The sequence below is a fragment of the Oscarella lobularis genome, chromosome 2 (assembly GCF_947507565.1).
Source record: "Oscarella lobularis chromosome 2, ooOscLobu1.1, whole genome shotgun sequence".
NCBI classification, from domain to species: Eukaryota; Metazoa; Porifera; class Homoscleromorpha; order Homosclerophorida; family Oscarellidae; genus Oscarella; species Oscarella lobularis.
In genome coordinates, this window is record NC_089176.1 from 3,092,223 (window position 1) to 3,119,828 (window position 27,606).

At 50.2% G+C, this 27,606-nt stretch overlaps 4 protein-coding genes across 4 annotated transcripts; all 4 read left to right on the plus strand.

The window, feature by feature from the left end:
• Positions 1 to 27: 27 nt before the first annotated feature.
• On the plus strand, positions 28 to 15,066 carry LOC136184061 (dynein beta chain, ciliary-like). Its single transcript, XM_065970894.1, has 26 exons — positions 28 to 441; positions 513 to 706; positions 760 to 1,049; positions 1,100 to 1,311; positions 1,375 to 1,614; positions 1,667 to 1,834; positions 1,888 to 2,004; positions 2,055 to 2,389; positions 2,446 to 2,572; positions 2,635 to 2,896; positions 2,965 to 3,994; positions 4,055 to 7,588; positions 7,643 to 7,925; positions 7,974 to 8,147; positions 8,203 to 9,078; positions 9,145 to 9,338; positions 9,391 to 9,553; positions 9,608 to 9,874; positions 9,925 to 10,086; positions 10,140 to 10,268; positions 10,326 to 12,784; positions 12,840 to 13,344; positions 13,408 to 13,719; positions 13,771 to 14,013; positions 14,070 to 14,252; positions 14,309 to 15,066. The coding sequence occupies exons 1-26, from the start codon at positions 70 to 72 to the stop codon at positions 14,924 to 14,926; spliced, it is 13,449 nt and encodes a 4,482-aa protein (XP_065826966.1). The 5' UTR covers positions 28 to 69; the 3' UTR covers positions 14,927 to 15,066.
• Positions 15,067 to 15,116: 50 nt separating this feature from the next.
• Positions 15,117 to 17,121, plus strand: LOC136184073 (uncharacterized). The gene is made up of 9 exons (XM_065970912.1): positions 15,117 to 15,219; positions 15,408 to 15,807; positions 15,871 to 15,951; positions 16,000 to 16,056; positions 16,109 to 16,168; positions 16,232 to 16,318; positions 16,371 to 16,510; positions 16,565 to 16,813; positions 16,866 to 17,121. The coding sequence occupies exons 2-9, from the start codon at positions 15,602 to 15,604 to the stop codon at positions 17,090 to 17,092; spliced, it is 1,107 nt and encodes a 368-aa protein (XP_065826984.1). The 5' UTR covers positions 15,117 to 15,219; positions 15,408 to 15,601; the 3' UTR covers positions 17,093 to 17,121.
• A 50-nt stretch (positions 17,122 to 17,171) lies between these two features.
• LOC136184062 (uncharacterized) lies at positions 17,172 to 22,525 on the plus strand. The gene is made up of 22 exons (XM_065970895.1): positions 17,172 to 17,389; positions 17,614 to 17,658; positions 17,899 to 17,970; positions 18,034 to 18,103; positions 18,213 to 18,421; positions 18,475 to 18,595; positions 18,652 to 18,795; positions 18,858 to 18,967; positions 19,022 to 19,078; positions 19,131 to 19,200; positions 19,254 to 19,280; positions 19,339 to 19,526; positions 19,584 to 19,655; positions 19,708 to 19,765; positions 19,819 to 20,021; positions 20,070 to 20,144; positions 20,195 to 20,246; positions 20,300 to 21,042; positions 21,098 to 21,289; positions 21,346 to 21,560; positions 21,613 to 21,750; positions 21,802 to 22,525. The coding sequence occupies exons 1-22, from the start codon at positions 17,189 to 17,191 to the stop codon at positions 22,274 to 22,276; spliced, it is 3,537 nt and encodes a 1,178-aa protein (XP_065826967.1). The 5' UTR covers positions 17,172 to 17,188; the 3' UTR covers positions 22,277 to 22,525.
• Positions 22,526 to 22,597: 72 nt separating this feature from the next.
• Positions 22,598 to 27,601, plus strand: LOC136184066 (uncharacterized). Its single transcript, XM_065970898.1, has 23 exons — positions 22,598 to 22,653; positions 22,798 to 23,034; positions 23,182 to 23,223; positions 23,277 to 23,330; positions 23,478 to 23,544; positions 23,601 to 23,833; positions 23,907 to 24,219; positions 24,278 to 24,375; positions 24,437 to 24,493; positions 24,552 to 24,612; positions 24,665 to 24,688; positions 24,743 to 24,939; positions 24,998 to 25,066; positions 25,127 to 25,205; positions 25,252 to 25,412; positions 25,471 to 25,573; positions 25,643 to 26,071; positions 26,125 to 26,306; positions 26,361 to 26,486; positions 26,544 to 26,758; positions 26,826 to 26,866; positions 26,914 to 27,010; positions 27,071 to 27,601. Exons 2-23 carry the CDS (start codon positions 22,849 to 22,851, stop codon positions 27,360 to 27,362), a joined length of 3,126 nt encoding a protein of 1,041 aa, XP_065826970.1. The 5' UTR covers positions 22,598 to 22,653; positions 22,798 to 22,848; the 3' UTR covers positions 27,363 to 27,601.
• Positions 27,602 to 27,606: the final 5 nt, after the last annotated feature.

Genomic DNA, 27,606 nt, shown 5'->3' on the forward strand with positions numbered 1-27,606 from the left:
TCACGTTCCGCCCCCCTTAGAGACGCCGACACGCCTCAACTGCAAACACAGTCCCACGGCTAGGCGAAAATGGCCGAACACGAGGATGAGGGCGCCGGCGAAAGCGAAGGAGACGTTCGCATCGTCTTCTTATCTGATTATGTACTCAAGACGCTCAAATTGAAGCCGGATAAATGGACGAAAATGCTGGCGACCGAAGAGGCGCCGATTGCCATATCGGAATTCCTCGAAAAGCCCGAAATCACCACGCTGGTTATTTATCAGAACCAGCAGGGCCAGCTGACGCCGTCGTTCGACTTTCCGACGACGTCCAAGCTGAAATCGGTCTACTTCGTCAAAAAAGAACGCACGGCGGTAAACGCGCAGAACATGCGCGCCGTTCTCACGTTCGGCGACATGTCATACGCGCCGCTCGAACATCTGTCTTCTCTCGTGGACGATGTACGTATAGTTTTTTCACGTTGCTACTGGCAACGGCTCCTCCTCCATTCACGTGTGTCTCTCTCTCGTAGATTCTCTTACCGCTGATTGGCAACGACGGAAATCACGGCGAATGGCCGTCAGTCGTTTCGCAGGACGTGCAAAAGCACGCGCAAGATTTGAAGAACAGCGTCTACGTCGTTGCCGGTCAAGTCAAAGGACGAACGCTACTTCCGCTTCCGGCCAACGCCACCGCCGCGTCCGACGACGTCGTCACAAACAGAAGGTTCGATTATTTTTTCAACCCTTCCAAAAAAAGTCTTATATTCTCTTTCCCAGAGGCGACGCGTTTGACAAGGGCATTGTTCACGCCGTCGAAACCGTCGTCATCGATTGGGTCCATCAGACGCAGGACGTGCTGAAGAAGAGCTCGGCGCAGGCGCTTCTCGACGGCTCCAATCCGATGCCGTTCGTCGAGCTCGACTTCTGGGAGGCGCGTCAGGCGAACGTCGAGTACATATTCGATCAGCTGCAGGATGGAAAGGTGCGAAAGATGGCCGAGTTGTTGGAAAGGACGAAGAGCAGCTATTTTCCGGCGTTCAAGAAAATGTTCAACGACGTCAGAGCAGGTAGGGAAAAAATTAAATTATAATAAAGACCTAATAGATTTTCATTTTAGCTTATATTGAAGCCAGCGACATCTCGCTTTATCTGAAACCACTTCGACGTCAGCTGGAGAGTCTTGACAGCGGCGACTACTCGGAGATAAACGAACAGCTAGCAGCCGTGATGCACACCGTCTGCATCATATGGGCCAATTCGGAGTTCTATTGCCAGCCGGCGAGAATCATCGTTCTTCTACAGGAACTCGCAAATTTTGTCATGGAATTGGTGGGCAAGAAATCAGCTAACTAGTTGTGTGAGTCATGTTTGGGATTTTTTTCTTTCCCCCAGACCAAGACGTTTGTGAGTCCCGATGAAATCTTTCGTTCCGAGGCTGACGAAGCGCTGGAGAAGATCACGGAGGCGCTGAACGTCTGTCGAAATTTCCGCCGGCTTTATGATCAGAAAAAGGCCACTTTGACCGATTACTATGCTGATCTTCCTGATAAGGAAGTTCGCTCGTGGGACTTTGAATCCAAATTGATTTTCACGCGATTTGATCTGTTTGTTGGTCGCCTGGCTACGCTTGAGGTGCCTGGTAGACGCGAACGGCGTTTTGTAATTTTATCCTATTTTTTTGTAGGAGTACTTCAATACGGTCATGGAATTCGCGAAATTGGAGAAAGTGGACTTTTCCGGAATCAAAGCTTCAAGTCTTCTCGACGTGGTTCAGCAGGTGTTTGCTGAATTCCAAGACCAAGTGACCGTCTTTAGTCAATCGTCGTACGATCCGTTGGACACCGAAAGCACGGTAGAGAGAAGAAAGGAACCCTTATAACGTCACATTCATTCGTCTCTGCGCAGGAATTCGTACGAGATTATAAGACGTTCTTTGAAAAAGTGTGCAATTTAGACGACAGAATGTCGACGGTGTTGCGACAGGCTCTAGACGACTGCTCGGGTCCGCAGTCCGTTTTTAAGGTGAGGCTGAAACCTCTTGAGTCTTCCTTCGATTTCTCTTGTTTCTCTAGCTATTGGACATCTTTGGGAGTTTGATCGATCGTCCCATCGTTCACGAACATTTCGTCGACAAACTGCCCATGCTCATTTCCTCGATGGATCGCTACTTGGATCAGAATAAATTCATCTACGACGAACAGCAAGCGGAGCCGGCCGACGACAGATTGCCGTATCGACGGAGAAACATGCCCGTCGTGTCGGGAACTCTCAATTGGTCCCAAGAGCTGAGAGATCGGCTTACGGGACCGATGACGCGACTTCGGCAGCTGAATCACGGCGCACTGGAAGGAGCCGAGACGATGATCATGTTCAGCAAGTTCGAGGAAATGATGGAACTTCTGGCAGAGTGAGTCTCAAAATGTTCTAATAGAAAGTCTGGCTCTCTGAACCTTGCTTAATTAGGCACGATCAGGGGGTGTATAAAGATTGGGCGAAAGGAGTCGACGAAATATCAAAAATCAATCTGGAGCGGCCTCTGTTGGTGCGCAACGACGAAACGATGCTTATCAGCGTCAACTTCGATCCCCAGGTAAAACATGTACACATACATATCTTCGCGAAGATAACATCACGCTTTGTTTCTTTTTGTAGCTCGTGTCCGTGCTGAAGGAGGTTCGTTATCTCGAAATGCGAACCGGCGAAGGCGAGGAGTTACCGTCCGAAGCGGCGGCCGTCTATTCGAAAAACGAGACGTATCGTAAGTACTTGGCCAATCTCGATTTGATCGTCGCCTGGTACAACGAAGTGAGAGAAACGGTGCTCGACGTCGAGTTTCCCCTCATAGCCGATCAACTGGAAAAAATTGACAGTCAGCTAGAGCAATCGCTGACGACTCTGACTTGGGCCGGCGAAGGTACGTACGTCCAGCTAAAGAACCACGTAGGTTTGCGAAGTGAAATTTCTCTCTGTCTCTCTCTAAAGGGGTTTGGGAGTACGTCGAGACAACGCGAGACCTAGTCCACGACTTGCAGCAACGCGTCCAATCGGCAAAGAACAACGTCGACCGCATGCTTCAAAGGATGTCCAAGTGGTCCGAGACGCCGCTCTTCGAACGAAAGGACGGCAAAAAGGACGCGACGCTCGCCTTGGACGATCGAAAAACCCGACTTCGCGCTCGCTATTCGATCATCGCGACGACGGGCGAGGACATTCATCGACTCGTCGCCGAGAATCTCGCCTTCTTTCAAGCCGACGAATCGTCGAGCATCTGGCGAAGTTACATCGAGTACTTGGACGAATTGATCGTCGACGGATTTTTCAACGCGATTCACTGTTCGCTCGCGTTTCTGCTCAACAACACCGATCCGGAGAAGGGCGGTCGAATTCCCCTTCTCGAAGCGAAACTCGAACTCCAGGCTCCCAACGTCGTCTTCACGCCGTCGCTCGACGAGGACGCGTCCGACGGGTTCTATCATCTCGTCGACGGCATCGTGTCGGACATCTTTCACGTCTCCTCCTTGATGAAACGACTCGTCAAGAGCGACGCCGGCGCCGGCGCCGACGACGTCGAGACGGATCACTATCTCGACGATCTCGAGGACATGGTCGAGTTGTCGGACATGAAAGCCGAGTTGATGGATCGGTGTCAGGCGGTCGTTGCGAAAGCGTTGCAGTATCGCAGCTCGTTCGACTCGTACGCGTATCTGTGGGTTGACGATCGGCAGGAGTTTATGGGTAAATTTCTGCGCTACAATCACGTTCCCACCGTCGAGGAAATGGAACAGTACGGCGACGAGGACGTGCCGGAGAGTCCGCCGACGCTCGCGCACTTCAAGCAACAAATCGACGCGTACGAGAAACTCTACGCGGACGTGAATCAAGTCGACGGGACGTGTCAGTTCGACGTTTGGTTTAAAGTCGACGCGCGCCCGTTCAAGCAGGGTCTGCTGAATATCATCAAGAAGTGGAGTTTGATGTTCAAGCATCATCTCACGGAACACGTCACGAGCAGGTAAAAAAATAATTATTTATATTCGCAGAGGGAAAAAATTAAGTGGTCGAATTTTTTTAGTCTGGACGATTTGGCTGCTTTTATTACGAAAGTCGACGCTGGATTAGCGAAAGAGGTCGAAGACGGCGACTACGACGGTCTCGTCGCCGTCATCGGGCATCTGATGGCCGTCAAAGATCGCTCGCAGAGCACGGACGTCATGTTCGAACCGCTCAAAGAAACGATCGATCTCCTGAAAACGTACGAACAGGAGATGTCCGAAGAGGTGTACAAGCTTCTCGAGGAGTTGCCCGATCGATGGACGAACTTGAAAAAAGTCGTCTTGAGCGCTAAGCAAGCCGTCGCTCCCCTGCACACCAACGAGGTGGCGGTCATCCGGAAAAAGTGCGCGTCGTTCGACGTGAAGCAGCACGAGTTTCGCGAACGATTTCGAAAAGTCGCGCCGCTCGCCTACGATTCGACGAACGCGTACGCGCGTCTCGATCGGCTGCACGTCGAGATAACGGATTTCGAGAAGGAGATGGCCGACTTGCAGAAATCGGCGGCTCTCTTCGAAGTGAACACGCCCGATTTCAAGCAACTGAAAGCGTGCCGACGCGAAGTCGGGCTCATGAAGCAACTGTGGGACGTCGTCGAGTTGGTTCACAGTTCCATTGAGGAGTGGAAGACGACGCTGTGGCGAGAGGTCAACGTCGAAACGATGGACATCGATTTGAAGAAGTTCGTCAAGGACATTCGCATGCTCGACAAGGAGATGCGCGCCTGGGACGCGTTCGGCGGCGTCGATTCGACCGTTAAGAATATGGTGACGTCGTTGCGCGCCGTCGGCGAGTTGCAGAATCCGGCGATTCGCGATCGGCATTGGCTTCAGTTGATGCAGGCGACGAAAGTCAAGTTCGCCATGTCGGCGGAGACGAATCTCGCCGATTTGCTCAAATTGAATTTGCACAATTTCGAGGACGAAGTCAGGGGAATCGTCGACAAGGCGACGAAAGAGTTGAACATGGAGAAGATCTTGAAAGAGTTGGACGTGACGTGGTCGCAGATGGAATTCGAGCACGAACCCCATCCGCGTACGAGCATCACGTTGCTGAAATCGAGCGAAGAACTGATCGAGACGCTCGAAGACAATCAAGTCCAATTGCAGAACATGATGACGTCGAAATACATCGCATTTTTTCTCGAAGAAGTTTCGACGTGGCAGAAGAGATTGTCGACCGCCGACTCGGTGATTACGATTTGGTTCGAAGTCCAGCGCACGTGGTCTCACTTGGAGAGCATTTTCATCGGATCGGAAGACATTCGCTCCCAGTTACCCGAAGATTCGAAACTTTTTGACGGAATCGACGAAGACTTCAAAGCTCTCGCGGCCGACGCAGTAAAAACGCCAAATGTGGTCGAGGCGACCAATAAAAAGGGTCTTTACGAGACGCTGGAAGATATTCAGGGTCGATTGTCGGTCTGCGAGAAGGCGTTGGCCGAGTATCTGGAGACAAAGCGACTCGCCTTTCCGCGTTTCTACTTCGTCTCGTCAGCCGATCTGCTCGATATTCTATCTAAGGGTAATCTGCCGACCGAAGTCGCTCGCCATCTGGCGAAACTTTTCGACAATATGGCTCGTTTGAAGTTCAAGGAGGATGACGACGGCAAGCCGATGAAGATCGCTTTGGGAATGTACAGCAAAGAAGGAGAATACGTCGACTTCAGCGAGCCGTGCGAATGCGTCGGTCAAGTCGAAGTGTGGCTCAATAGACTGATGGAAACGATGCAAGCGACGGTGCGACACGAACTGTGCGAATCGGTGTCCGCCTACGAGTTCAAGGCTCGCGATCAATGGCTCTTCGATTTTCCGGCTCAGATCGCTCTGACGACGACGCAGATTTGGTGGACGACCGAAGTGAATATCGCCTTCAGTCGACTCGAAGAGGGCTACGAGAACGCGCTCAAGGACTATTTCAAGAAACAGGTCAATCAACTGACCGCCTTGATTAACATGTTGCTCGGTGATCTGACGAAAGGAGAACGGCAAAAGATCATGACGATTTGTACTATCGACGTCCACGCTCGCGACGTCGTCAATAAGATGATCAATCAGAAGGTGGAGAACGCGCAGGCGTTCGTGTGGCTCAGTCAATTGCGCCATCGGTACGACGAAACGGAGAAGCACTGTTTCGCCAACATCTGCGACGCTCAGTTCAAATACTCGTACGAGTATCTCGGCAATACGGCTCGTCTCGTCATCACGCCGCTCACGGATCGCTGCTACATCACTCTGACTCAATCTCTTCACTTGACGATGAGCGGCGCTCCGGCTGGACCGGCCGGAACGGGTAAAACGGAAACGACGAAGGACTTGGGTCGCGCTCTGGGCATCATGGTCTACGTGTTCAACTGTTCGGAGCAAATGGACTACAAATCGATCGGTAACATCTACAAGGGACTGTCGCAGACTGGCGCTTGGGGATGCTTCGACGAATTTAATCGTATCTCGGTCGAGGTCCTCTCCGTCGTTGCCGTGCAAGTGAAGACGATTCAGGACGCTATACGAGACAAGAAAAAACGATTTCTCTTTCAAGGAGAAGAAATTAAAATGATTCCAACAGTAGGACTATTCATCACGATGAATCCCGGCTATGCGGGTCGCACGGAATTGCCGGAGAATTTGAAGGCGCTCTTCCGTCCGTGTGCAATGGTCGTTCCGGATTTCGAATTGATCTGCGAAATCATGTTGGTCGCCGAAGGCTTTCTCAACGCGCGTCTCCTAGCGAGAAAATTCATCACTCTCTACACTCTGTGTCGAGAGCTGCTATCGAAGCAAGATCACTACGACTGGGGTTTGCGAGCAATCAAATCCGTACTCGTCGTGGCGGGGTCCCTAAAACGAGGCGACAAGGGCCGCCCCGAAGATCAAGTATTGATGCGAGCACTTCGCGATTTCAATTTACCGAAAATCGTCACCGACGACGTGCCGATCTTTATGGGTCTCATCGGCGATCTCTTTCCCGCGCTGGACGTGCCGCGAAAGCGCGACATGGACTTCGAGGCAATCGTACGAAAATCGGCGCAAGACTTGAGTCTCCAACCGGAGGACAACTTCGTCTTGAAAGTCGTCCAACTCGAAGAACTTCTCGAGGTGCGTCACTCGGTCTTCGTCATCGGCGCCGCCGGCACGGGCAAGACGCAGGTCATCAAGACGCTCAATAAAACGTACGCCAACCAGAAACGACGTCCGCACTTGTGCGACATGAATCCGAAGGCGGTGACGCCGCACGAACTGTTCGGCTGCATCAATCCGGCGACGCGCGAATGGAAGGACGGCCTGCTTTCGACGACGATGCGCGATCTGTCAAACATCGCCAACGACAGCCCCAAGTGGATTGTACTCGACGGTGACATCGATCCCATGTGGATCGAATCGCTCAATACGGTAATGGACGACAATAAAGTATTGACGTTGGCAAGCAACGAGAGAATTCCGCTCAATCCAAGCATGCGACTCGTCTTCGAGATCGGTCACTTGAAATACGCGACGCCGGCGACCGTTTCGCGTGCCGGCATTCTCTTTATCAATTACGCCGACGTCGGCTGGAATCCGTAAGGAATAAGCGAATGTTTTTCCCCTATGCCATCATTTTTCCTTCTCTTTAGGTTTGTTGCCAGTTGGATCGATAAAAGGGAGTTTCAGTCGGAGAAAGCTAACCTGACCATTCTCGTCGAACGATACGTTCCTCTTCTTCTGGACGTCTTGAAATCTCGTTTCAAGAAAATCACTCCCGTTACCGACTTCAGCATGGTTCAAACTCTCTGCTATCTACTTGAATGCTTCCTCACGCCAAAGAACACGCCTCAAGACTGCCCGAAGGAATGGTACGAACTCTACTTCGTCTACGCCGCCATATGGGCATTCGGCGGAGCCATGTTTCAAGATCAGGTACGAAACAAACGTCGGGAAACGATCGTCTACAATTTTATTCTCTAGTTGGTCGATTATCGCGTTGAATTCAGTAAATGGTGGGTAACCGAGTTCAAGACGATCAAGTTCCCTTCTCAGGGAACCGTTTTTGACTATTACATTGACGACGAAACGAAGAAATTCAGTCCGTGGTCGGAGAAAATTCCCAAATTCGAATTCGATTCTGAGCTACCTCTGCAGGTACGTAAACAGTGATTAGAGCAGTTTTTTTATGTACGCAAGTTTCTTCGCGTAGTCGGTGCTGGTTCCCACGGGCGAAACCGTCCGTCTTCGCTATTTCATCGATCTCCTCATGGCGAACCGTCGTCCCGTCATGCTGGTCGGCAGCGCCGGCAGCGGCAAGACGGTGATGATCGGCGACAAGTTGAAAAACCTCGGCGAAGACTATCTCATCGTGACGATTCCGTTCAACAACTACACGACGTCGGCGATGCTGCAGAACGTCATGGAAAAGCCGCTCGAGAAGAAGGCCGGACGAAACTACGGTCCGCCGGGCACGAAAAAGTTGATCTACTTCATCGACGACATGAACATGCCGGCCGTCGATACGTACGGCACGGTCGAGCCGCACACGCTCGTTCGGCAGCACTTGGACTATCGACATTGGTACGATCGTCAGAAATTGACGTTGAAGGAGGTGCACAACGTGCAGTACGTCGCTTGTATGAATCCGACGGCGGGCAGTTTCACCATCAATCCGCGTCTCCAGCGTCATTTCAGCGTGTTCGCCGTCAGTTTTCCGGGAAAAGACGCTCTGCGAACGATTTACACGAGCATCGTGGCCGGCCATTTCAAGGTCATCAGCGCATCGAAAGCGATTTCCAAGATAGGGGATAAGCTCGTCGACGCGGCTCTGGAGTTGCACTCGAAAGTGGCGAGCACGTTCTTGCCGACGGCAATCAAATTTCACTATCTCTTCAATCTTCGCGATCTGTCGAACATTTTCCAAGGGATTCTGTTCGCGACGAGCGAGTGTCTGAAGCAGTCGGGTGATCTCGTTCGACTGTGGCTTCACGAGGCGAGCCGCGTCTATCGCGACAAATTGATCGACGACAAGGACATGGACAACTACGATAAAATTCAACTCGATATAGCGAAAAAGAAATTTGAGGTTAGGGGGAGTTCTCACTGTCGCGTCGCGTTGGATGTTTTTCTTTTCTAAACGGCGTCTGTGTAGGACATGGACGAGGAATCGTTGAAAGGCAATCCGTTGATTTTCTGTCATTTTGCGACGGGAATCGGCGAGCCCAAATACCTGCCCGTAGCCGGTTGGGATCCCCTAAAGAAGACATTAGAAGAGGCGTTGGAAAATTACAACGAAGTAAACGCGGCGATGAATCTTGTCCTGTTCGAAGACGCCATCGTCCACGTGTAAGATTAGGTCCAACTACTTTGAAAATAGCATTATATAGAAATTATTTAGCTGCCGCATTAATCGTATACTTGAGTCGCCACGAGGCAATGCTTTGCTCGTCGGCGTCGGCGGTTCGGGCAAACAGAGTTTGACGAGGCTGGCAGCGTTTGTCAGCAACTTGGAAATATTTCAGATAACCCTGCGCAAGGGCTACAGCACTGCCGACCTGAAGGTAAAAGCCGATTTCAGTAGCTCTTCTCGTTTCTTCACCCGGCTTCCTCCGTAGGTCGACTTGGCGCAGCTCTACATCAAAGCGGGTGTGAAAAATATCGGAACGGTCTTCATGCTGACAGACGCGCAGGTTCCCGACGAAAAATTTCTCGTTCTCATCAACGACTTGTTGGCGTCCGGCGAAATTCCCGACTTGTTTGTCGACGACGAATTAGAGTCCGTTATTAGCGGAGTCAGAAACGAAGTCAAAGGACTAGGAATGCAGGACACGAGAGAGAACTGCTGGCGATTTTTTATCGATCGAGTCAGAAGACAGTTAAAGGTAAGGAGCGATTTTTTTTCTGATTCTTTTCGCGACGATGCTTTCTACAGGTGGTTCTTTGTTTTTCGCCGGTCGGCTCGACGCTGCGTGTTCGAGGTCGCAAGTTTCCCGCCGTCGTCAATTGCACTTGCATCGACTGGTTTCACGAGTGGCCCGAAGCGGCTATGCAATCGGTCGCTTTCCGCTTTCTCAGCGACGACGAACTCGTTCCCGTACGAGAAAACGCTGAATAGTACGGTCGTAGTCTAAGTGCCGTTTTCTTTAGGACAACCTGTGCAAGTCGATCAGCGATTTCATGGCCTTCGCTCACATCAGTGTCAACGACATCAGCAAAAGATACTTAGCAAACGAACGACGACACAACTACACGACTCCGAAGAGTTTTCTGGAGCAGGTATACTGTTTGAACACCATCATAATAAGAGCTATCTATTGACGAAGATTCTCGCAGATCAAGTTGTATCAGACGCTACTAAAAAAGAAAGCTTTGGAGTTGCAGCAAAAGATGGAACGTCTCGAAAACGGTTTGACCAAATTGCAGGACACCGCCGCTCAGGTGGACGACCTCAAGGCCAAATTGGCCGCGCAAGAAGTCGAACTCAAGCAGAAGAACGAGGACGCCGACAAGCTCATCAAGATCGTCGGCGCCGAGACCGAGAAAGTGGGCAAAGAGAAGGAAATTGCCGACTCCGAAGAGCTGAAGGTAGCGAAAATCAACAAGGACGTCACGGAAAAACAGAGGTCGTGCGAAGAGGACTTGGCCAAAGCGGAGCCGGCTCTAAAAGCGGCCGTCGAAGCGTTGAACACGCTGAACAAGACGAATTTGACCGAACTGAAGTCGTTCGGTCAGCCTCCGCCGGCCGTTTCAAACGTAACGGCCGCCGTGATGGTGCTTCTCGCTCCGGCGAATAAGATACCGAAAGATCGAAGTTGGAAAGCGGCGAAAGTGATGATGGGCAAAGTCGACTCGTTCTTGGACTCGCTGGTCAATTTCAATAAGGAGAACATTCACGAGTCGAATTTGAAAGCTATTCATCCGTATCTCGACGATCCAAATTTCACTGCCGACTTCATTCGAGCCAAGTCGTTCGCCGCAGCGGGTTTGTGCGCTTGGGTGTGCAACATCGTCATGTTCTACCACGTCTACTGCGACGTCGAACCGAAGCGTCAAGCGCTCGCCGCCGCCAACGCCGAACTGAAAGCCGCCCAAGACAAATTGGCTACGATCAAGGCGAAGATCAAGGAATTGGACGAGAATTTAGCGGAACTGACGGCACAATTCGAAAAGGCGACGGCGGAGAAGTTGAAGTGTCAGCAAGAGGCCGAATCGACGGCAATGACTATCTCGCTGGCGAATCGTCTTGTGAACGGGCTCGCTTCGGAAAACGTTCGCTGGGCGGAATCGGTGCAGGGATTCAAGGAAGCGGAGAAGACGCTACCGGGCGACGTTCTTCTCATCACGGCATTTGTCTCCTACGTCGGATGCTTTGGCAAGCGCTATCGACTCGAACTGATGGACGAGAAATGGCAGGCGTACTTGAAAGGACAGGCCAATCCCGTTCCTATTACGGAAGGTCTCGATCCTCTGTCACTGCTGACCGACGACGCGACAATCGCCGGTTGGCAGAACGAGGGATTGCCGAGCGATCGCATGTCGACAGAAAATGCGACGATTTTGACGAACTGCGAACGATGGCCGTTGATGATCGATCCGCAGCTTCAGGGCATCAAGTGGATCAAGAATCGCGAGGGAAGCGAGTTGCGCGTTGTCCGGCTTGGGACGCGAGGCTACTTGGATACGATCGAACGAGCCGTGTCGAACGGGGAGTGCGTGCTGATTGAAAACATCGGCGAGTCCGTCGACCCCGTGCTCGATCCGCTTCTCGGTCGAAATACGATCAAGAAAGGCCGATGCATCAAGATGGGCGACAAGGAGGTCGAGTACAATCCGAATTTTCGACTCATTCTTCACACGAAGCTCGCCAATCCGCACTACAAACCCGAAATGCAAGCTCAGACGACGCTGATCAACTTCACCGTCACCGTCGACGGTCTGGAGGATCAACTTCTCGCCGACGTCGTCGCCTGGGAGCGTCCCGACTTGGAGGAAACCAAGGCGAAGTTAACTCGTCAACAGAACGAGTTCAAGATCACGCTGAAAGAGCTAGAAGACTCGCTATTGGCTCGTTTGTCGGCAGCGGGCGGAAATTTCCTCGGCGATACGGCACTCGTTGAGAATCTCGAAACGACAAAGAAAACGGCAGCTGAAATCGAGGCTCAAGTAGCCGAAGCTAAAATCACCGAAGAAAAGATCAACACGGCAAGAGAGCACTATCGTCCGGCGTCGGCACGTGCCGCCTTACTCTATTTCATCCTCAACGATTTGAACAAGATCAATCCGATCTATCAGTTCTCGCTCAAAGCCTTCAACGTCGTCTTTATGAAAGCAGTTCAGAGGGCCGAGCCGTCGGACGACGTGAAACAGCGTGTCGAAACGCTAATCGACTGCATTACCTACTCGGTATTCGTCTACACGGCTCGCGGTCTCTTCGAGAAGGACAAGCTCATTTTCACTGCTCAAGTCGCTTTTCAAGTGCTGTTGAAGAAGAAGGACATCAATCCGGTTGAACTGGACTTTCTTCTTCGATTCCCCGCCCAGCCAAACCTGGTATCGCCCGTCGACTTCTTGAGTAATCAATCGTGGGGTGGAATCAAAGCGTTAGTCGCAATGGACGAATTTCGCAACTTGGATCGCGACATCGAAGGCTCGGCGAAACGCTGGAAGAAGTTCGTGGAGAGCGAGTGTCCGGAAACGGAGAAATTTCCTCAGGAATGGAAGAACAAATCGTCTCTGCAAAAGTTATGCATGATGAGAGCACTGCGACCCGACCGCATGGTCTACGCCGTCAGGTAAGTAGCAGTCAAGATAGCTGCCGTAGCGAGACCCGAGTGTCTAAAAATTTAGGATTTTCGTGGAAGAGAAACTCGGTACGAAGTACGTCGAAAACAGGCCCATCGAATTCGCCAAATCGTACGAAGAGAGCGGCCCCGAAACGCCCATGTTCTTCGTTCTCTCTCCCGGCGTCGATCCACTCAAAGAAGTCGAAGCACTCGGACAAAAACTCGGGTTCACTATCGACAACAAGAAGTTTCACAACATCTCCCTCGGCCAAGGTCAAGAGGTGGTCGCCGAGCAGGCTCTCGACTTGGCGGCGAAAGAGGGCCACTGGGTCGTGCTGCAGAACATCCACTTGGTCGCTCGCTGGCTGGCGACGCTTGAGAAGAAGCTGGAAGCGTACAGCGAAGGCAGCAACGGCGACTATCGCGTCTACATCAGCGCAGAGCCGGCCGGCACGCGCGATTCGCACATCATTCCTCAGGGAATTTTGGAATCGTCGATTAAAATTACGAACGAACCGCCGACCGGAATGAAGGCGAATCTTCACAAAGCATTGGATTGCTTTGATCAGGTACACACAGTAATTAGACAGAGGAGAATTTATTCAATTAATTAAACATTTTGTTTCCTCTAGGACACCATGGAAAGGTGTGCTCGAGAGAACGAATTTAAAGGCATTTTAAACTCACTCTGCTACTTTCACGCCGTTGTCTCGGAACGACGCAAATTCGGTCCCCAAGGCTGGAATCGCGGCTATCCCTTCAACATCGGCGATCTGACGATCAGCGTCGACGTGCTGTACAACTACTTGGAGGCCAATCCAAAAGTTCCGTGGGAAGATCTTCGCTATTTGTTCGGCGAGATCATGTACGGCGGTCACATCACCGACGATTGGGATAGACGACTCTGTCGAACGTATCTCGAGGTCTACGTGCGTCCAGACGTGGTAGGTGTTGTCGCATGATATTGATTCTAGAGTCATTTTATTCTTGCTCAGCTGGAGGGTGACACTAATTTGGCTCCCGGCTATCCCTGTCCGCCCAACTCGGACTACAACGCTTATCACAATTACATCGACGAGGTGCTTCCACCGGAAAGTCCCTATCTGTACGGACTGCATCCGAATGCCGAGATTGGCTTTTTGACGACGACGTCGGAAAACTTGTTCCGTACCGTGCTTGAAATGCAGCCGAGGGACTCGTCTAGCGAAGGAGCTGGTGGAGCCACCAGAGAGGAAAAAGTATGCCAAAAGAATTTTTTCCAAAAAAATGAGATGTCGTCATTTTTTATTCGTAGGTGAAATCTATACTCGATGACATTCTGGAGAAGCTGCCCGAGGAGTTCAACGTTCCGGAACTGATGGCTCGAGCCGAGGAGAAGACGCCTTACGTCGTCGTCGCTTTTCAGGAGTGCGAGCGCATGAATACGTTGACAAGGGAGATGAGACGCTCGTTGAAGGAATTGGATCTCGGATTGAAGGTAGGGAAATAATCTGGTGGGCTGATTGAGCGAGTTAACCCTGAACGCTTTCGTAGGGCGAATTGACGATTACAGCTGACATGGAGAACTTACAAAATTCTCTCTTCCTCGACGTTTTGCCCGACTCGTGGGCCAAGAGAGCCTATCCGTCTCTCAACGGTCTCACCGCCTGGTACGTCGATCTCCTGCTCCGCATCAAGGAGCTCGAAAATTGGGTTGCCGACTTTCAAATGCCCGCCGTCATTTGGCTGGCCGGCTTCTTCAATCCGCAGTCGTTTCTCACGGCAATCATGCAGTCGATGGCGCGCAAGAACGAATGGCCTTTGGACAAGATGTGTCTCCAATGCGACGTGTCGAAAAAGTGGCGCGAGGACTTTACGAGTCCGCCGCGAGAGGGTGCCTACGTTCACGGTCTGTTCATGGAAGGCGCGAGGTGGGACACGCAGACGGGCATGATACAGGACGCGCGTTTGAAGGAGCTCAGTCCACCCGTTCCGGTCATTTTCATTCGAGCTATTCCGGTGGACAAGCAAGAGACGAAGAACATTTACGAGTGTCCGGTGTACAAGACGAGGCACCGCGGTCCGACATTCGTTTGGACGTTCAATTTGAAAACGAAGGAGAAGGCATCGAAATGGATTATTGCTGGCGTCGCTCTCCTTCTCAGCATGTAGGAAGCACGTTTCTAGTATACTATGCCAATATCATTCTTACGTTTCTGGACTAGGTGATTATTTTTACTCTATTTATTTTCTATTCGTTGTTTGTTCGTTTGTTTGTTGATTGAATCTCATATGTTTTCTTTTTGTTGAAATCGCTATAGCGACGAAGGAGGCTCGTTCGCGCCTCATCCTGGAACACGCGCAGTCCCGGCTTTCGACCGTAGGCAAACGTGATTCGACCTCAATCTTGTCGAATCTACCGTGCCGTTTGACTGACCTTGACCCGTGGAACGAACTCGTTTCAGGTAAAGCTTCTTTTCAACGCGACAACTTCCGAGGTCCTCCCTCTCCGCTCCGCCTTCGTGTGGTGGCAGCGAAAGGGATCTAAAAGGACCTGAAACGAACGAAACTAGTCAGACAGACGCGCCGCGTACCTAACGAGCGCAGTCGCGTTTCACATTCGAAGTTGACATTTCTCTAATCTCCTCCGCAGCCGGCGATCGAACCAAGGCCGAATTGAAACCGAAGATCTATGGAAAAGAATATTTCCATTGTGTCTGCGGCGACAAGATTGCGGGCGTCGTTCGAGTTACGGGCGCCTTCGCTTCCGCGTGCGATAGCTATGGAACGTTCTTTGCGTTGCCATCGTGCCGATCGACGTGTTTGTTGTCATTTCTCGATCGTCGAATGCTTTGGATTTTACTCGCGAAATCGCTTCTCGCATTGGCGCGGAGCGACAGCGCGAAGTACAGCTGTCTGACGCAGTTTAGCAGCGACGACTCGTCGACGGCCACTGTCGAGTTCAATCCGACGGAAATCGATCTTCTTTTTGGATGCTGTTCAGCGAGAACGCTTTTCTGCGCTGCAAGCGCTGTTTTGGAAGGCAAAAAAGCGTCAGTGGTCCTCTCACCTTTATTTTTGAATGGAAGTAATGATCGTTAATCTTTCCACTTCAGAGAGCCCAGTAGTGGTGCGATTACTTACTGCATTGACAGAGACCTGTGGAAATCTTCAGCGGAAATTGCTTCGTTCTCCGAGTAAGTTATACCTTTGCATCATTGGCATTAAAGAGTACATTTATTTAGGCTGTCTTGCCCTCTAAGTGCCGAAGCCGCGGCTATAGCGCAATCAACACAGAAAGAGTGAGTGAATGAAAAACGAATTTTTATTTCTGAGGCATCCTGTATCCTCTAGTGACATAATGACGAATGCCTGCGACAACCTCGGCTCTTATCCAAATCAAACCAGACTCATGTAACGTGATTAATCAGACTTTGGGGCAGCATTATTCGCAAAGAATTTATCCAATCTGCGCAGTTCCGTTGACGAGTCGTCGATTTTTGTCAAAGATATTGCTGCAGATCAAGACATTGAAACCCTTCTCTGCTCTCACATGCCAGCCACGTAAATCAATTACTAATTAAACTTAGTTGGTATTTAATTTGTGCAAGGACAGCTGCAGCAATGCAGAAAGGAAATCAATAAAAGACGCGTGCGACAGAGCGGTGATGCACAAATTTTTCGAGTCCGACAACTTCACGAGCATTGTGACAACCAAATGTGATGGTCTTTCAAATCTGATTGGCTATATATATAGTGTGCTACTCGCAATCGACTGACATTAGCCGGTGGTTTATTTTGCCCATTTAGGTTACAAACCCAAGCCTGACTGCAGAATTAAAGCGTGCACCAATCCCGACCTTGACGAGTGGGTTATGATTCTTCGAATTCGAGAGAAGCCGTCGTCAATTTCTCTCGACATTTTCGAAGACGTTTCAGATCAGAGCACAATTGATAGTGTATCCAACGCGATTTTCTTTGACGGCGACGCGGGAATGAGTGTGACGACCGAAGAGGACGTCGTCAATGGGACGGTCGGCACAAAGATGATGGCATTCTGTACGCCAGCTTTTTTGACTTTCTGTTTAACTCATCCTACATTGATGTTTAGTGGTAAAGGCGAGTGCTATTCCAGACGAAACCAAATTTATATTTCGCATTGTGGCTGTTTCGAATAGCGGCTTTGAAGCCGATGAGAAGTTTGAATACGAATTCTGGTATGACAACAGACTCTTGCACGAGAGCTCCGTCGCTGTTGAACACGGAAAAGCGGGGGAGGCGACATTGGATTTAATTGCGGTAATGGCCAGAGATCATCGTTACCTGCTTCTTCTATAAATATATGTATAAATAAATAAAAGTTGCAGAAACCACGTGAGAGATTAAATAAGCATAGCTCTTCCTGCGTTGGTCACCCGTAAGTAACACTTTGCGATGGCGATCAGCCGACTGCGATCGTCTCCGTTGCTTTCCACGACCCTAATCGCGATCCTAATTATCATCCTCTCTCCCGGTCATTTGAAGTTGATCGATGCGTCTGTCTCGACACTGGAAGACAAGCTGCGTCTCGGTCTGCTCCAAGCTCGCTGCTTCGCTCGCTGTCTCACCTATTCGCCTTCATCGAATTCGAGTCAGGTGAGCGGACGTCTACAGTACCAATAAAACGATTCGTCGCGCGAACCTTCTTCCGTGTTCGTCGGAAAAAAATTGGAACTCTGCACGCTCTTGGCGCGTTCACGCGTTTCTATTGACGCACGACGTCGCCGCATCCTGTCCCTGCATGTCCTCTCGACCTTACGCCGCTGCGATGACATCACGAACGAACTCACGCGATTCTAAGAACCTTTTCTATATCGTAGCACCTGCAATGGGAACCGTACGCTTTCGACGGGGCTTTTTACTCGGTAAGAGACTTCTCCTTTCCTTTTTGTCGTCTCGCTCCTTGTCGTCGTCGTCGCCGCCTCTCTCGCTTCGTTTTCTCCTTCGGCTCCGCGCGCACAATTCGATAATCGCTCCCGTCGAGCCGTCTACGACGATCATTATCGTTCTGATTGGACGGCGCGCCGAAAGGGGGGCGTGGGGGCGACAGGGAGGGCGAGCAAAAAAAGCTGACTCTTTTTCTCTTGTTCTTTTTTAACACCCAGTGCGGGAATCCTGCGTGTTCACATCTGCCGACGTATAGCGACGACCCGACGAAGTGTTACGAACGCTGCACGGTTCTCTTCCCACACTCTAAGCACTCTTTTTGCGAGGCGATTTTTGCGCGTCTTTTTTTTTAGACGGCAGCCTGTAACAACTCGTGTCAGTTCTATAGCAACGCGCTGAAGGAGCCACGCAACGGAACAGCAAGTGAGTTACTAAACGCGGGGCTGGGTTCTTCGGATGTTAAGCGGAAGTGGCTAAAAATTTCAAAAAAATTAGCTCCAATTATTAGAATACTGTTTCATTTTATATTTAGGCTTTTCTCCTGCAAACCCGTATCTGCCCGGTTTTCCTGGTGCTCCCGTTTGGAATTCGCCGAAGGAACTTCGGTGGCCGGCGCCCGTTCCTCTCTATCCCAATTTTACCGTCGGAATTGAACGTGGCGTCGTTTTTCTGCTTCAATACGCCGAACTCAAGTGCGGCATGGACGTGGACGACGTTTCTTGGCTAACCGTCGACTTTCCTGTAAGTAAAAGAAACGAATTTCTTTTCTTCCGACCTATGTCCTTTGTGTGTAGAAAGAATCGCCGTTTTTCGATATGACTGATCTATTGAAGGAAATGGACAGCGAGAAAATGTACGTCTTTCGCGTGGCGTCCGTGAATGCAAACGGAACGCGCGGCTTCTCCCCCGTATCGGGTAAGTACAACTGGGAGCGTTGTCGCGACGGCGTAGTAGTATCATTCCTTGTATAGGTGCATATAGTCGCCAACGTCAATGCATCGGTGACAGTCCCAACATTGTCGTGCCCACGAGCATTGACCCGTCTTTCCCTGGTTTTGTCGATGAAGGTAACTTCGAGGCGACTCTCAAAGTCAAGTGGAGTGCACCTGCACAAAGTGAGATAAGATAAACTTTTTTAGTGCGACTATTGTTTTGCACATTCTTTATTTTCTCGTAGATGTTTCTTCGTGCTATCACGTTTGTGTACGAGGGAAGTACAAGGTTATACCCGAGTTAGACGTCGTGTGCGAGAACGAGACACTTGCCCATACCATTACTACACAAGGAGTACGTCTCAAAATAAAACTTTGCTATGCGTGTGAGCTGGTAGCCTTTCTTTAGTTTTCTGTCGACTTGTCGGTGACCGTACGTTCGTCTGAGTGCGTCTACGACGTCTACGTAAGGACTGGCGGCGCATTTTTTCGACGTTATACGTGTACCGTTTCTTTAGGTATCGTCTATACCTACGCTAGTTACGAATTCAAAAGTCGTTAGTAGAGATTACGTCGCCTTGAATGCCAGTAAAAACGAACGTACACATTCATTGCCATTTCTAAATCTGAAATCGTTATAGGCTCCTTGTTCAAGGCATGGGATGACTGTACGTACACGCGCGCGTACGCGTCTTCGTTTCTTGACGTTTTTATCTTCTCTCACAGCTACAACTAAACCGAGATTTCTTCGCGTTCACATGTTCAAGACGCCCGATCGTCGTGTCAGCGTCACGTTAACGTGGTCCGCGCCGCTAAATCCTCCGAACATCCTATTGGGGTTTCAGATCTTCTATGGCTACAATCATCTGGGCGCTCCTGATTTTGAGGAAATAGCCAGATTTGACGTTGATGTGGTATGAGCACAGACCGGAATATATTTTAAAAGTCGCGAGGATAAAGTTTGACTACAGAATCGAGGCGTCGACGGAAACTACACGGTGCCTTTGAAATCAGTTGAACCAAACAGAGAGTGCTTTTTTCGAGTAAGTCTTCTTTCTTTCTTCTTTCACGCGTTAGTTTTTTTTGTTTTTGCAGGTGTCGTCTAAGTACAAACCTGTTTTGGAGTCAGATGAAAAATTTGTCACGACTTTAGGTTGGGAGCTACCGTCCGCTATTTTCAATCAGAGAGACGCTGTTTCTCTTTAGCCTATAATCCGCCTCCACCGCCCAACCGACTCAACGTGTCGACTCTAATCGTCGATCAAAAGCTACATCGCTTTCGGGCAATCTTCGCGTGGATCGATCCCGTAGCCGAAACCGCGTACGACTACCAGCCGCTCGGAATCAATCTGACCGTTTCGGTGGTGGGCGATCCAGACTTCAATAAACGACGAATGAACATCAGCATGGTAAGTAACTCGAATCTTCGTTTTCCTGCTCACGTGTATTTTTCGTAGGGAACTGAACGAGCTGTGGTGGATGACCTACCGATATACGGATTGAGCCAAGCGCAACTTCTCTACATGGTTGAGGTATTTAATCACGTTTTGCGTTTAATGCATCTCACTAAAACGATTCTTAGGTACGAGCAAACAGTGACATTGGCCCCGGTTCACCGGCTTCAGTAACGTTTCGTAAGAGAACGATAGAAAAATAAATTAGAAAATTCAATTTCTTTCAAAAAAAGACTCGCCTCTTCCGTCCGACTCGTCAAATCTGATCATCATCGCCTACGTCGCGACGCCGCTCGTCGTCTTCACAATCGTCGTCATCGTCGTCGGCGTTCTCCTATTTCGACGCTGGAAATCGCGCAAACTCAAGGTGCCCGTTGTCTCCGACTCGGAGGAGATGAACTACAATCCCATGTATCGCGAATCGGTCATGCGCGGCAGCGACGCCGGCCCGCCGCTTCTTCCCGACGAATGGGAAGTGGCGCCGTCGCGCATCGAGATCGTCGCCGTTCTCGGCGAGGGCTATTTCGGTCGCGTGATGAAGGGCGAAATAGCCGGCCAATTCGGTCCGACCGAACGGCACGCGTCGGTCGTGCGCGCGCTCAGCGTCAAGGGACGCATGCAATACAAGCGCGGCACGTCGCCCGACGATCGTCAACTCGTCACGCCCGTCGCCGTCAAGATGCTGAAGGAGAACGCGACGACCGACGAACGACGCGATTTGCTCGGCGAAATACGACAGATGAAGCGAATTGGATTTCATTCGCACATTGTCAGCATGCTGGGATGCTGCACGATCAACGAGCCCATTTGTCTCGTCGTCGAGTACGTTCCGTACGGCGATCTGTTGAGCTTTCTGCGAAAGAATCGTCAATTGACGCTCGATCACTTGAGACGACTCGAAAAGTCGATGGCGAGCGGAAGTGCGCCCGTCACCGCTACGCTGCCGGACGGCTACACGTCGATGGATCGATCTCACGTGAGAGAGTGACACCGATGAGTCCGTATCTCGAATATTTCTTTTTTTTTTCTAGAAATTCTCTTTGTCGTCGTCTTCTGGTCCCGGTGCTACAGGACCGCTCGTTGGCAGCACGGACTACGCCGACTATCGCGATCCGACCGAGATGCCGTCGGTGATACCGCGTTTTCACGACAATGGAATGCCGTGCGTCATCTTCACTTCGAATATACTGTTGAATTTTGGCTTGCAAATTGCTCTTGGAATGGTAAAAGACGCGAGGGTTGATGCCGTAGCACTGGACAGCCCTTTCTATTCTTCTAGGAGTACTTGAGTGCAAAGTCTCTGGTTCATCGCGATCTCGCCTGTCGTAACGTCTTGGTCGACGACAACAATATTCTGAAGATATCCGATTTCGGTCTGACGAGAGCCTTGTACAAAGATGCTGCCTACGTGAAGAAGACGAAGGGAAAATTGCCCATCAAGTGGATGTCGATCGAGGCGATTTTCGATCGAGTTTTTACCACGAAAAGCGACGTGTATGAGATTGGTCTGCGCTTGTTGAACATTTTTTTAAATCTATTATTTTAGGTGGTCTTTTGGCGTCGTCCTTTGGGAAATATGTACGATGGGAGGATTTCCGTATCCGACGATTACGAACGATCGTCTGCTGCCGAAATTGCGCGACGGATACCGAATGGAGAAACCCGAAAATTGTTCTAGAGAACTGTAGGATGAAATTATTTCGATCGTTTATCTGCATCTTTATCTTTTTCCTAGTTATGACGTCATGTTGGAGTGTTGGCACGCCGTTCCCGAGGAGCGACCCTCCTTTGTCGAACTCGTTCACGTCTTTCGCAAGATGCTCGAATCGCAGCGTCCCGAACAGTACGTCGAGACGCGCATCAACGAGGACAAGGAGTACTACGTCTTGCCAATGGACCAGCTACTTGGCATCAAGAAAGACGGCGACGGCGATACTGCAGGCGGCGTGACGGTAAGAGAAGTGGCGACGACCGGTGGCGACGACGGCGGGGACGACGACGTCGTCGACGACGACGACGACGATCCGGTTCTGACGCACGAAGAAATACTGAGTCGAACGAAAGAGCGATTTCGCGCCGAGAGGAGGCGGCAGATGGAAATGGATGCGATTCAGGAGAACGGGAATGGTGTTGTAGGCGGGCTCGAGGTGGAGTTGCCCGACGAAAATCCTCGCGTCAAACGAGAAATGAGCGTTGAGACGGCTGTGTGAGTACCGTAGGTTGATTTTTACGCGTCTGCTAGATGCAGGCGTTGTCTATTTCCCCTCTTTCCGGTTACACGTGCACATTCGAGTAGAGATGACGCTCAACACTATACAGTAGAAAGAAAAATAACTGTTTGGTTTTGAAGAATCTATAGCATTTGATTTAACAGTAGTTATGTAGTTGGAAATGGTAGCGTTGACTGGTGCTGGCATGAAATATAGAGATTGGTGTAGGAATAAAATGCAATATCTGCATGTGGTGTAGAATTGATTAATTATCGTTAGCAAGATTAATCTGTGGTTTTGGGGTGGGGAAGCCGGAGACCCGGATTCTAACAGAAAACACGGTCGATGTTCTGACAAGAAACATTTCGCCGTCGCAGGTAAAGCTCGGACGAATTCATAAGGTCTAGCGCGTCACCGCTTCCTGCCTTCGACGTCGCGTTCGCGTTTGTCCTCCGCGCTTTTTCGAGCGTCACTCCGCGCGCGCGTATCGATCTCAGAATGTACCGTTCTCCACTCCCTAGACGAAGAGTGGACGAATCGAGATTCGCGCGACCGACGGTAACGCTTCGAAAATGCACCTCCTCTTCGACACGGAATCGTCTCGTCGTCGTCTTCGTCGTCGCTTCGTTAGCCAGTCGAACAACACACTCGCCGTCGCTCTCGTCGTTCTATTAATCGCTTTGCGGCAAACTGTCGCCGTCGAGAGACACGAACTCCAGGCGCGCTGCGCGGCACGCTGCCTCGTCTACACGCCCGATGTAAGGAAGAAGTAGAGAGAGGGTGGGGCGACAGCATTAGGGGAGATCGTACACTTCTTTTACATTCATGTTTATGTACATCTAACATGTCATCTGACCGTCCCGCATGCATTATTTTTTGATTATACTGATCCTTATACATTGTAGAATCGCTTTGGAACGTACGGTCCTGGATCCAATTTCAATGCGGTGAGGGACGACATGCGAGGTCAAAGTCTCTACGTAATCGCGTGTATATTTAGTGTATTTTTCCCTGTCGCGGTCTTCCACTGAAGACCCAATGCCAGCAGATTTGCGTAAGTCCGCCGTCTCACAAGAGGCAATCACCTTTTTATCGCAGCCAGCTGCGATAAGTGTTCTAATTAATTAATTAATGAGATACCTATTTGACCTCATCCCCCGGCTACAATCGAAAAATGCATTATGACTACAGTACTCGCTAGATCGATCAGCAACTTGAAGCCAACTGTTCGTCCACGTGCCTCTTTCTTGACCGAATCCGATCTCAAGGTACAGTAGAGAGATCTTGACGGAATCGAAAGACCTAGGCGATTTTTTCCTCCCAGGCGACTCGGTCGCGACGCCGATCGAGCGACTTCCAGCGAAAATCGACGTCGCGCCGTCGTTCGACAACGGCACTCTCTGCCTTTCGTGGAGCATCAATCGAACGGCGCTCTACGCGAGCGACGTCTACGCGATACACGGCATTTCGTTCGTCGTCCAATTTGTCGCCGTCGCGCGCGCTCAGGCGACCAACGCGACGTTCGTCGAAGCGTTGACGTGGACCACGCTACTACCCGTAGGGGGGGGGGGGGGGGGGGGGCAAAATATGCCTCGCGGCCAAATGAAATCCATGAAATTATGTATCGTAGACGTTCTATACCGATGAAAGTGTGACGAACATCGTTTCGACGCCCGATCCGTCGCGTCTTTATCTCTTTCGCGTCGGCGTTTACAATGAGTTCGGCACTCGCGGCTTCAGCGACGCGTGGAGCGCGCCGCTCGATCTCAGTCTCTACTATGGCGGAGATCGGGATTCTGAAGACGAGCCTACTAGTAGTAGTCTCGATTGCTCCGGGACGTACGGACAGTACCCCAAGATGCCGACGAACTTGACTCGAGTGGGCGAAATGAAAATAGAAGCTAATGGCAGTGTCGCCGTCAACGTGTCGTGGAATCCGCCACGTGAGCGAGAGAAGGAGATTTTGACTGCGAATGCAGTTTTTTTTGTTGTCTCGACTAGTTTCCGGGATCGAGCCCAGTTGCTACGAGATCGCCTTCAAGTCCAATAAAGCGACCGCGTCGTGCCGCTCCATTGGAGGGAAATACGTCGTGCCGGCTGTAAGGTCGTCTTCGATTTCGGCGTGACTCGCGCGCACTCTCTCTGTCTCTTTTCCTTCAGTCGCGGAGACGGTATGAACTGGAAGGCTTGCAGCTTGGATGCGAATACGCCGTTTGGGTGGGATATTTGATTAATTAATTTTTCTATTTGCACGCAACTCGACGACGCTATCTAGGTCATGTCATTGCCTGGTGGTATCAATGAAACGACGGCGCCTTTGATAGTTGATATTCCGGGTAAAAGCTGTCTTTTTTTTGGTCTCCTACTTTTGAGTAATTCGTTTTCTAGGGCATTCCTGCGTAGTTCAACAAAGTGAGCAGATCGATCTGACTACACTTTTAAAAGAATCATAAGATTTTTCTTTAGATGACAAACGGTTTTCGCCCCGAAATGTCACCGTGGTGTCATACGCTCTCGACGTAGCAAAAGCTCATTTTGTTGTCAACGTCAGCTGGCTTTGTCCCGTCAACTGTGAACTCATTTCTGGATATGAGCTTACGTTCGATCACACCGGAGATGGTGGAACAAGCGGGCCTCATGACCATGACATTTCTGTCAACCAGGTTCATTGGGCAGGGGCAGTGGTCGCGTTTATTTGATTGGTATACACTGTATAATTAGAGCGACGGTGATAACGGATATTTTTCTGTACCTGTTCGCACCTTGGAGCCAAATACTTATCGTTTTACGGTGAATAAGCAAGCAAGGCTTTTATGACCAATCGATTAGTAGACCTGTACGTATTCGTAGGTGAAAGCTAAGATTAAGACAACGATAGAATGTTGGTCGCTAGAGACGAAGGCAGACAACTCGCCAGTCTTTCTTCCACGTGCGTTTGAGTGTAAATACGAAACAAAGAGTCTATTTTCTTTTAGCAATTTGGGCAGTGATTTTGAGAATCGACACGGTGGCGATTGGAAAAGACGTCCACGTTGCGTGGCACGTCTCCAAGAGCCACATCAAAGTGACGAGCTATCGACTTCTCTGGGGCGTCAATGCGATGAACAGGACGTCGAATAGCACGCTTCTTTTACCGGTAATATCGCGCGGAAACGAGGAGAGAAACGCAGTCGTTACGGATTCATTATCGTTAGACGATCACCAGCTACGTTCTGACTGGCCTCGTGCCGGACACCGAGTACTACGTCAAGGTGAAGCCCAACGGTTTGGGCAAAGAGCTGGGGACGGTTTTCACATGTCAGTATCTCAGCATTAAGCTCTTTTATTTATTTATTTATTTATTTATTTATTTTTCTTCTTTTACAGCTCCGTCGGATTCGCCGACGGTTGACACTCGCGGTGCGGGAACGTCAGTGTTGATTTTTGCCACGGTTCTTCCCATTGTCCTTGTCCTGGTCATCATCGTCGTTCTCTTCTTCTTTCTCTACTTTTGTCGAGAACGATTTGAGAGGAAATCTCGGCTCTCCATCACATCGTCAATGGGCCTCACGTCCGCCGCCGCCGCCACCGAACTGTTCTTTCGTCGCGACTCCGGTCCGCTTTGGATTAACCCCGAGCCGTCCGACGACTGGGAAATCGATCCCAAGTTTCTGAGACTGAACAAAATTCTTCAAGAGGGCGAGCACGGAATCGTTCTTAAAGGCCAATTGACGACGCGCAGACTGTCGGTGAGGCTGACGAAACGACAGGGTTCAATACTAAGAGACGTAACGGTCGCCTGCAAAATACCTAAAGGTAAGAGAATCGATGGTTTAGTGCAAAGCCTGAGGCCCCTGATTTGCCTGCAGTTAATGGACCTCGCGAACAGAGGGATTTTCTCGAGGAAATCAAACTGATGAAAGCCGTTGGGCAAAATACGCACATTGTTAGCTTGGTGGGCTGCTTAACGCAACGTGCGCCGCTCTGTCTCATCGTCGAATACTGTCCCGGCGGCGATCTTCTCACCTTTCTAAGACGATCTCGTTCGACGGTGACAATACATATGCATTAGATTTTCACTCTTTGATTGATTTGATGATTCTAGCTTCTTGATAATCGGCGAAAGTCGAAGGCGCAGATTCTAGATTGTGACGACAACCCCGACGGTTCGTCGTCTCCCGTCAAATCGTCCGACTTTCTCTCGTTCGCCTGGCAAATTTCTTCGGGCATGGTACAAACATTGATACAGTTCCTAAAGCAACGCATTCCTTATATATATATTTTAAAGAATTATCTGTCCGGAAAAGGCGTCGTTCATCGCGATCTGGCGTGCCGTAACGTTCTCGTCATGAGCGATCACCTGCTGAAAGTAGCCGATTTCGGCCTCGCGAGAGCCGTAAACGACGACGGCGCGTACTCGCAGCAGTCGCGACGGCGTCTTCCGCTACGTTGGATGGCTATCGAAGCGATAGAGAATCGCGTTTTTACGGAAGCAAGCGACGTGTGAGAACGCTTTCGTGGGGGAAAAATGCAGCAAACAATGAAATCTTTTTTTTTGTTTTCTCCCCAGGTGGTCGTTTGGAGTCGTCCTCTGGGAAATATGCACTCTTGGTTCGTCTGTGACCATCGGCGTGTTTTTTCTTAAAACAGTTTTTTAGGTCGCTTTCCGTATCCGTCGATGTCTGGAGACGATTTTCTCACCTATCTTCGCCAAGGAAATCGGTTGGACAAGCCGACGAATTGCTCCAACGAGTTGTACGTATAGCGATCGTGTTCAAGGCTTCGTTAGTGAAGTGAAATCGTTTGCCGCTTCAGGTACAGCATTATGATGGAATGCTGGCGGTCCGAACCCTATAAACGTCCGCGCTTTTCCGATCTCGTCGTCGAATTGGGTCAGATGCTGGAGGCGGAAAATCCAAATAACTATTTCGATTTGGACGACATTTCGTATTTGTCCTCGTTGCTGGCGATGACGAATGACGATGTCAAAATGGATGAGGCTGACGGAGATCTTGGCTGTGAGTTGAGTTGTTGTACGGAGCAATGTAAACATCACCAGCACACCATTAACCGGCACGGTAACGTTATTTGCGAGACGTCTCTCTAATTAACTATAGCACAGGAAACCTAAAAATTGGAGTCAAGTACTTTATTATTTATGAGGCGTATATTTGATGTTTAGCTAAGTTTCTTGCTTTTGAGTAGTTTTAGAAAAATAGGCCTATGTTGGAGGGAACGTGAAGAGGGTTTTGCTTTGCTTTGCTTTATCGAACATCTTTCTTATGACTTGGAATTAATTTTCTGTTTCAGCATCAAATTTCATCTGATGGTTGGTTGATATCAAAATTTCC